At 38.9% G+C, this 9,136-nt stretch overlaps 1 protein-coding gene across 1 annotated transcript in view; it reads left to right on the top strand.

Moving 5' to 3' along the window:
* Positions 1-9,136, top strand: part of LOC107660745 (serine/threonine-protein kinase tousled-like 2) — a 16,404-nt gene that overhangs the window by 5,360 nt on the left and 1,908 nt on the right. Inside the window, exons 4-20 of the mRNA XM_016450145.1 lie at positions 69-135; positions 269-312; positions 434-532; positions 1,732-1,839; positions 1,936-2,028; positions 2,448-2,558; positions 2,725-2,861; positions 4,798-4,950; positions 5,037-5,103; positions 5,198-5,295; positions 5,436-5,517; positions 5,763-5,854; positions 6,395-6,484; positions 6,687-6,856; positions 6,978-7,113; positions 7,278-7,389; positions 7,502-7,609. Of these exons, the coding sequence (XP_016305631.1) occupies positions 69-135; positions 269-312; positions 434-532; positions 1,732-1,839; positions 1,936-2,028; positions 2,448-2,558; positions 2,725-2,861; positions 4,798-4,950; positions 5,037-5,103; positions 5,198-5,295; positions 5,436-5,517; positions 5,763-5,854; positions 6,395-6,484; positions 6,687-6,856; positions 6,978-7,113; positions 7,278-7,389; positions 7,502-7,609 (1,767 nt within the window). The remainder of the gene's footprint in view (positions 1-68; positions 136-268; positions 313-433; positions 533-1,731; positions 1,840-1,935; positions 2,029-2,447; positions 2,559-2,724; positions 2,862-4,797; positions 4,951-5,036; positions 5,104-5,197; positions 5,296-5,435; positions 5,518-5,762; positions 5,855-6,394; positions 6,485-6,686; positions 6,857-6,977; positions 7,114-7,277; positions 7,390-7,501; positions 7,610-9,136) is intronic.

Genomic DNA, 9,136 nt, shown 5'->3' with positions numbered 1-9,136 from the left:
CTCTCTCTCTCTCTCTCTCTCTCTCTCTCACTTTCTCTTTCTATCCCTCCCTCTCTCTTCCTACTCAGACCCCAGAGAAGAAATCTAATGACCAGAGAACACGTAAAAGGAAAGGAGACCCTTTTGACAACCAGGGTGAGTTTGAGTAACGCTGTGATGTAAATGATGCTGAATGCACTGGTTCTCAGCAGGTGTATGTTACGTCTTTTAGAGTGTTGTTTCTCATAATGACTATGGCTCTGATTTTTTCTTTTCTTTTTTACCCTAGGCAAAGGAGGAGGGAGAGGACATAAAATTAGTGATTATTTTGAGGTAGGCGCATGTAGTTCATTCATTCTGTTATTAGAATCCCTTTGATCCCCATTCAGGGTTAAATTTTGTTTTCAAGTGCATTTTTTCTGATTTAACTTTTAAGTCATTTGTTTGTGTGTAGTTTGCAGGGGGTAGTGGTACTGGTACCAGTCCAGCTCGTGGCATTCCTCCAGTGGCACGGTCCTCTCCACAGCACTCTCTCTCAAACCCTCCTGCTGCTGTGAGTCTCTTTCTTACTGCCAAACCTCCTCTTGTTGATGACTATTAAAGGGATAGTTCACCCAGATATGAGAATTGTCATATACTCACCGTCATGTTCCAAACTCGTCAGACCTAGGTTAATCATCTATACACAAATTAAAATATTTTTAATGAAACCTGAGGTTTCTGTCCCTCCATTGAAAATCCAAGTAACCAAAACTTAGAAGATCCAGAAGTGTCATAAAGGCATTGTTAAATTAATTCATATGTAACAAGTGGCTTAATCAAGCTCTTGAAAAGAGATATGATAGCTTTATATGAAGAACAGATTTTATTCACATGTAAGCACATGTACATAGTGCATTACATAAAGTAAATGCAGAAAAATTTAGTGAACGTGCGTCATGCGCTAGAACAATTCTCGTTGGTTCTCATACATCACACACATGTATTCACCAGATGTGATGTGATCTGTGTCGATCATTGTTTAGATGTAAATAAAAAAACCTAAGTTATATGTTCATCGTAGAGCAATCATTTCGCTTGGATTGAATATCTCGTTTCATATGGATTTGTTTTACAACACCTTTGTGAAGGTTACCTGGACTTTCCATGTAGAGACAGAAACCTCTCAGGTTTCATGAATAGTTAAGTTTGTGTTTTAAAGATTAAGTCTCATGGGGGTGAGTAAATGATGACAGAATTTTCATTTTTGGGTGAACTATCTCTTGATCGATGTTATGTAATTTCCGCTATATATATACATGTACAGTGGAATGTTCAACTTGTTCTGTGCAACTTGCATTTGGGCAGTAGAAACAGCACTGTGAATGATGTTCCACAGCAATGAAAACTAAAGATAATAAAAAAAAAAATTTGAATTGAAATTATCAATTGAAATGATAGGGATGGTCAGAGGTGAGGGATACATGTAGTGCGCATTGCAAATTGTATACTGCTGTAGCTGATGCTTAGATGACAAGTGATTGCTGTAGCTGTGTATAAGCAGTTCAGTACAAGCATTATAATCATAGGAGTTATAATTATATTTGAGTTCATTTACTGTTGCAGTAGAAGTAATTATTGTTATAATAAAGCATGATTATAGAGTAGCAGTGCAGAGGACTGGCAGAAGTGCAAAGTGGCGCTCTTATTAACAGTGACCTTTTTGGTTGCATTTTGTGTTGATGGAAATGTGTTTTTGGTTTTGATTGACAGGTGCAGCAAGAAAGCCCCTCCTCCATTAGCTCTCTAAACGCAGACCACTCCCACTCCTCCTGTTCCCACAAGCCAGCTTCTACACACACTCAGCACCGAGCCACACAGGTAACGCACTACAAAAAAACACACTCGCAGTCTCGCACCTTTGCAGACACTTTCAGATGCTCACTTTGACATCCACTTTCATTTGCTCCTTCTCAGTCTGAGTTGACAATGGAAAAGTTGGCAGCGCTGGAGAGCAGTAAGAGCTCGGATCTGGAGAAGAAAGAAGGACGTATCGACGACCTGCTTAGGGTACGCCTTTGTTCACACACACCATTAATGTTAAAATCTTGAGATTTTGCCTGTGATATTTGCACTTCTGATCAAAAGTTAAAGTAAACACAATTCTTTTGAGCTTTCTGTTTAATAAAGCATCCTGAAAAAAAAATGCACTGTTTCCATAAAAAAATATTAAGCAGCACAGTTGTTTTCAGTATTTATAAAAATCAGACCAGTTTCGTGAGCACCAAATCAACATATTAGAATGATTTCTGAAGGATCATGTGACACTGAAGACTAGAGACTTTATCATAAGAGACTTCATTCATAAACATAAGAAAAATGAATGACCCCTATTATTTGATGCCCAGCGTTGTGACTTTCACTTATCAAATGTTTTACGTGTTTTACTGCTGAGAATACAGTGTTTATGGTGTTTTTGTGTGCTGCAGGTAAACTGTGACCTGCGCAGACAGATCGATGAGCAGCAGAAGATGCTGGAACGATGTAAAGAACGACTCAATAAATGTGTGACCATGAGTAAGAAACTGCTAATTGAAAAGGTAAATGCATGTTCAGAGTATATGCAGTGGTAAATGTGTGGTGGTGTGTATGTACGTTTATGTTTTTATAATGATGATGGATGTGTAGTTTTATCCAGTTTGAACAGTGTATTGCATGTGCATTGTATCGTTTTCTATAATTGCTGAATTGTGGGTATGTTTTCAGTCCAAGCAGGAGAAGATTGCATGCAGAGAAAAGAGCATGCAGGACCGGCTACGTCTGGGCCATTTCACCACCGTACGGCACGGAGCCTCATTTACCGAGCAGTGGACAGATGGCTATGCCTTTCAGAATCTAGTCAAGTACGTGAGCTGCACATCCACACTCTCAAACTTCAGAGCCTAGTCAGATGTCGCATGCACACACACACACACACACACACACACACACACACTTAACACGCGCTGACAGAATATGGTCAGTTTCACTCCACACATGTGCTTGTGGAGAGCTAGCCATAAAAGACTCATTCAAGACTGTGTTCAGGTCTGATGATGAATGAATGTGCTGCTTTCAGGATCTTGCTGGGTGCACACGTGCTCAGACCTTTCAGATCCTTCTAACGTGAACTTGGTATACACAAGATTTATTCTGTCACTTTTACAGTTTTTATGGAAAATTGATCTTACATAGGTACATTTTTGTTGTATTTTAACTTGTTCTTCACTGTGAGAATAGCAGGGGAAGCTGACATGGCAGTAAAGCTCTAACAAACAACTTGGTAAAAACTGCCCTTTTAAAACCAGGTGTTTTCGTACACCGGAAGGTGAAAGCACTCCACTTAAACCAAAATACACACACTTGAGACAAACCTAAAAACCTACCAGCACTTGCTCTGCTGCTGGCAAACAGTCGATTGGAATGAGCAAATTACCTCAGGGCTACCTTAAGTACTATCTGGATTTAACTCTACATATTTATCTAATAAGTATGTCTAGTCCACCGACAAGTCCTCCAGGAGACGGATAAAGGTTGCATTCAGTATCAGAAATGTGTGATTTTTATCAGAATCAAAGAAACGGTTGCACCGTGTCTACACCAGACGCGACAGAACGTCTGTCTACACTGGACACAACAAAGCGATCGTTAAAAATCATCTGAACTTTGTGTCAGCATGTCATAAATAGACCGAGGCATCAGTTTGCTGTCGGGGATTTGTCGTGTCGTGCCGCTCCGCATCCAGTGTAGACACTACAACATCACTGATTATAATAGGTTCTATTGTATTTTGTTGCACCGCTTGTATCCAGTGTAGACACAATGTTACTGTCAACTAAAAAATGTCCCCATTTTTTTTTCTAGATTAAAAAAAATTAGCAGATTTAAAAATATATATATATATATATTTAATTGCAATATACTTGAATGTTCAAATAAAAATAGTCATAGAAATGTTAGGTAAAATTATAAAAATGTTTAAATGTTTGTTTTTAAACTTATGTAGCATTGTTATATATATTGTGTATTTATAATTCATTTTTATTTTTAAATTTTTTTTGTGTAGTGTTTTTCCCCCGTATTTTTTGCACTGATTTTGGTATAAAAATTCAGTTTGATTTTTCGCATGTGATTTCAACAGACTGGCTGAATGAAAATGGAGTTTCACTCTCTGACAGCGGGTGATGTTTATAGAAAAGTAGAAATACCCCCGCTACACCAATCACTGCACAGCGTTCCGTTTCTGACACCTGCTTGTCAAAGAGAAGAAAGGCAGTCAAACACAACTTACATGTTTTCAAACAGTCTTTCAGATATTTGTATTCTCTGTGGTGTTTATCAGACAACACCAACAGCAGTACAAAGACAAGATAGCTTGTTCCGGATTCTTCCTCTGCTATTTTCTTTCACTTAGCAAAATACTCTCTTTAGGAGGACCACCAAGTCATAGTTTTATGTAACGGCAGTGGCAGCTCTGGGCATTAGTTGGCCAGTGATGGAAAAGAGATTGGAACACCTCTCCATTTAAAAAAAAAAAAAATCTGTGGCATTTAGGGCATGCGAATGTTAGTCAGTCTGCACTGACGCATTAACAGCCATTCATTCCAATTGAAATGTTTAATTTACCAGGCATTTAACTTTGTGTGAACAGGCCTTTATTGGTATATGAAAATATTTTGAAGTATTTAATAAACAAACAGAGAATGTGTAGAACATTTTGAATGACAGTACTTTGAAACAATGCAGAAAGAAATGTAGGAAACGTGTTATAAAATAAAAATGACTTTGTCCTTTGTATAGACAACAAGAGAGAGTCAATGGGCAGAGAGAGGACATAGAAAGGCAGAGGAAACTGCTGATGAAGAAGAAACCGCCCAACGCCAGTCAGACCCCTCCTCCCAACCTAGAACCCAACAAACGCAAGAGCAAGAGCAACGGTGCCGAGAACGAGATGTAAGTTCTTCTGGCAAGTCAGGCTTTGAGTAGTTTAGGAATTCAACTTAATTGGATTTTGTCCTAATTTGTTTATGTCCGCACAGGTTATCTTTAGCAGAATACCATGAGCAAGAAGAAATCTTCAAACTGAGACTCGGACACCTGAAGAAGGTATTCATATCGTCACATTCGTGTGGTCAAATTTGTGTTGTCATGGAAATGGGTCTTAATATTTTGGTGTTATGTGTGTCTGTGTGTGTGGCAGGAGGAAGCAGAGATTCAAGTGGAGCTGGAACGGTTGGAGCGTGTGCGTAATCTTCACATCCGAGAGCTCAAAAGAATCCACAATGAAGATAACTCCCAGTATGCACTTTCAAAGTTTATTGCCACACTTGTGCCTTTTTTGGTTTCAGTACAGAGTTTATTTTTAGAGGGCTTTTTGAGAGTTTAAAAATATCTGTGGTGGATTTAAATGATTGTGCGATTGTCTCTCCGATTGTCAGATTTAAAGATCATCCCACGCTAAATGACCGTTACTTGCTCTTGCATCTGCTGGGCAGAGGAGGCTTCAGTGAGGTCTACAAGGTAACAGATCTGTGATTGGAAAGAGTGTATGTTTTCATTTAGGGATGTACAAATCGACATATTTTCATAATCAAGTAGCCTGTGGATTGACTGGAAGACCTGTAAAATCATGGGACGCATTCTTTGTTTCAAAAACAGCTGGCGGGAGTGAAATAAAATGAAAATAGAAAGTCATCTTCACTAATCGACTAGTCAACCATTCTGGCATGTGGTTAGTTTAATTCTGATCTTTTCTGTTTCTCCAGGCCTTTGATTTGACGGAGCAGAGGTACGTGGCTGTGAAGATTCACCAGCTTAATAAGAACTGGAGAGATGAGAAGAAAGAGAACTATCACAAGTGAGCACAAACACCTTTTCCAGCCTTGTTTCTTAAAGGCTCATGCATGTTTCAATTCAACATTAGGCGCCAAGTGTGCTTGTTTTCCCAGAATGCATTATCCTTCCTGAACTAGCCTGTGGAAATCGGGGCCTCATTCATAAAGATGAGCTTAGAATCATCCTTATTGTAAACGTACATCAGTTTTCAAAATATTCCTATTAACAGTTTATAAAACGACTAAATGATGTAATTGTGAGAGAGCACTTGCTTATTTGCGCATATAATTTACCTTTAAATTTCAATAAACAATGTTGGATTAATTTCTGGTATATATGTGTGCAAAAAGTTTGTAGGCATGCATTTTCACATCGGTTTTTGCTGTTATAAATCCTGATTTGTTCCACACCTTTTATACATGAGGCCTCTGATTTTTGGGTTTGACTATAGATTGAAAGTAACTAGGGGGAAAGTTACATGATTGTCGATGCATAGTTTATTCTGTGCTATTTATTGGACTGTTTGTTGAATGAAGATTGTTGGTCATGAAATGTTTTCTAGGCATGCCTGTCGAGAATATAGGATCCATAAAGAGCTGGACCATCCTAGAATAGTCAAACTGTATGACTACTTCTCCCTGGATACCGACTCGTGAGTAAACTTGCTCTTATTGAAATGTGAACAATTTACAAATGATTGTCTCTAATTTGAAGCCTATTTCAAGCCTTTAGTCTTTTTAATTGGAAAGTTTTGCAATCAACATATTTGTTTGGTGCAGTTTTGTTTCCCATTACTTCACTCCTTAAAAGTGGAGGGACGAAAGAGGGCATGTTTTATGTGGGATTGTTTCTAGATTCTGCACTGTTCTGGAGTACTGTGAGGGGAACGATCTGGATTTCTATCTGAAGCAGCACAAGTTAATGTCAGAGAAAGAGGCCCGATCCATCATAATGCAGGTCGTCAATGCCCTCAAGTACTTAAATGAGATCCGCCCGCCAATCATCCATTACGACCTCAAACCAGGTATGACATGCACAGACCTCTCAACTCTTCTGTACTGGGCCAAGCATGAGAATTGGCTCCGTTTGAATGAAGAAGGGGTGCAAGACGAGACTGTTGAACACTGATTCTTGTGTTTGTCTAGGCAACATCCTGCTGGTGAATGGCACAGCATGTGGAGAAATAAAAATCACAGACTTTGGGCTGTCCAAGATCATGGATGACGACAACTACGGGGTGGACGGCATGGAGCTGACATCACAGGGGGCGGGGACATACTGGTGAGGGGTCTGTTACTGTTACAGGATTTGTACATTTCTTGAATTTGATCAGATGAACTCTAATCTCCCTCAACACAAAATTGACTCTTGTTTTACAGAAGTGTTATGTAATTTTATGGTCTGAAAGTATGGATATGCAAAACCCTTGCCTTGTTGTGCTCCAGGTATCTTCCCCCAGAATGCTTTGTGGTTGGAAAAGAGCCACCTAAGATCTCCAACAAAGTGGACGTTTGGTCCGTTGGGGTCATCTTTTACCAGTGCCTCTATGGGAAGAAGGTACATACACACATACACGCGTACATTTTCTAACACTGGCTGTGTTGTCACTGTCCGCTGAGATATTAGTGCTTTCTTTTCTCATATTTTTTACTCTTTCTTCACCACACAGCCGTTCGGTCATAATCAATCCCAGCAGGACATCCTCCAGGAGAACACTATTCTCAAAGCCACAGAGGTGCAGTTTCCTCCCAAACCAGGAGTCTCACCTGAGGCTAAGGTACTTCTTCAGACAGTTCACTGTTTTTCTTTAATGGTGAGATCCCAGAGCGCAAACGGGTTACGGGGCTCCCTTCACTCCTTTTTACATTGCCACATGAGCAAATCTCTAGAATATTTTGGGTTCATTTTTTTTCTCTCTTCCACATTTGACTATACACTATTAAAAAAATCTGTGACATTGACGGTAAAATACCGGCAGCTGTGGTTGCCAGAACTTCACCTTCAGAAAAAACGTGGTTGCAACATTTTAGGTTTTACTGACTTAAATTCACAATAAAAAAAGTTTTTCATGAACTGATGGTAATATAACAACCTATTGAAGTACTAATATCTATTTTGTGCCATTGTAATACACTGACTACCACCAAAAACAGGTGATTATGAGAAAGTCACGTAATGAACCAAAGCAGTACCGTTTCTAGGCATAGGCAAACTAGGCGGTCGCCTAGGGCACCACCACCTGGAGGGGGCACCAATGAGCGCATGTACTGGTGCTACATTTTAGCAGGGTTGTGATAAAGATTGCCGCCTCCACTGGATCCCCCTACATTATCGGGCTACAGTACTGTAAATCTGATGATGCCTGTATGCCATTTGATCAGAGCGCTGTCAATTGCGGCCTCTGATTGTTGCATGCAAAGTTTGCATTTGGAGTGCTCAACAATGCCATTAGATCAATGGGCTCTGTCAGTGCTTTGGCAAAGTAAGGCTTTTTTTTGCCATGCAATAAAGCTAAGTTCAAAGGCCAATTTAAAATATTGGTCCAGTAAAAAGTGCACAGAATCAGTATTTTTTAGGCAGTATTTGTGGCAGTCGAGAAATCATGTTGTGAAATTGTCCAAAAGGTGTGCGTTTTTGTGCCAATGCATTGTTAAAGGTTCAGGGTGTCATTTAATATTCCCATATAAAACTTTAACAGCCAATTAAAACATTTCGCCTAGGGCGTCAAAATGGCCAGACAGCAGCTTTTCCACAAGCTGAGGTGGGAAATACTTTATAGATAGAAGGTGCAGAGTGTCATTCACACAAACACTAAACACCATCATGGTAACATGCATGGCACTAAAATAACACAATAAACATTCATTTAACATTAGATGTAAGATAAACCCCTAATGGACAGTACACTGCTGATAAGAAAAAGTCAGAAGTTATTTCAATGAAAAACATCAAATATGATGTGTCTTGCAGGGAATTCTGGGAGTGTCCGCTTATGGTTTTTCACTGTAAATTATACAATGACTTTTTCTTTTTCACTTCCAAACACTGTAATTTAAACAGTATTTTACTGTAAAATTACATTAAATGTTATTAGTTATTCACCTTATACAGTATGGAAACCTACTGTCAACAGTTAACAGGTTTTTACTGTAGCATTTTTACAGTCTCTTACTGTTAAAATCATGATAATTTTTTACAGTGTAAATTGTAAATCCTTTTTTTTTTAATGGACATTTATTCAATTTATTAATTGTAATAGTAACATTTTAGTTACACTACCAGGAAGATGTTTGAGGTTAGTTAC

This window comes from Sinocyclocheilus anshuiensis, unplaced genomic scaffold (genome assembly GCF_001515605.1).
Source record: "Sinocyclocheilus anshuiensis isolate Anshui unplaced genomic scaffold, SAMN03320099.WGS_v1.1 scaffold2630, whole genome shotgun sequence".
In the NCBI taxonomy this organism is placed as follows: Eukaryota; Metazoa; Chordata; class Actinopteri; order Cypriniformes; family Cyprinidae; genus Sinocyclocheilus; species Sinocyclocheilus anshuiensis.
Note: the sequence above shows the minus strand (reverse complement) of the source record. Positions and strands in the feature narration are given on the sequence as shown.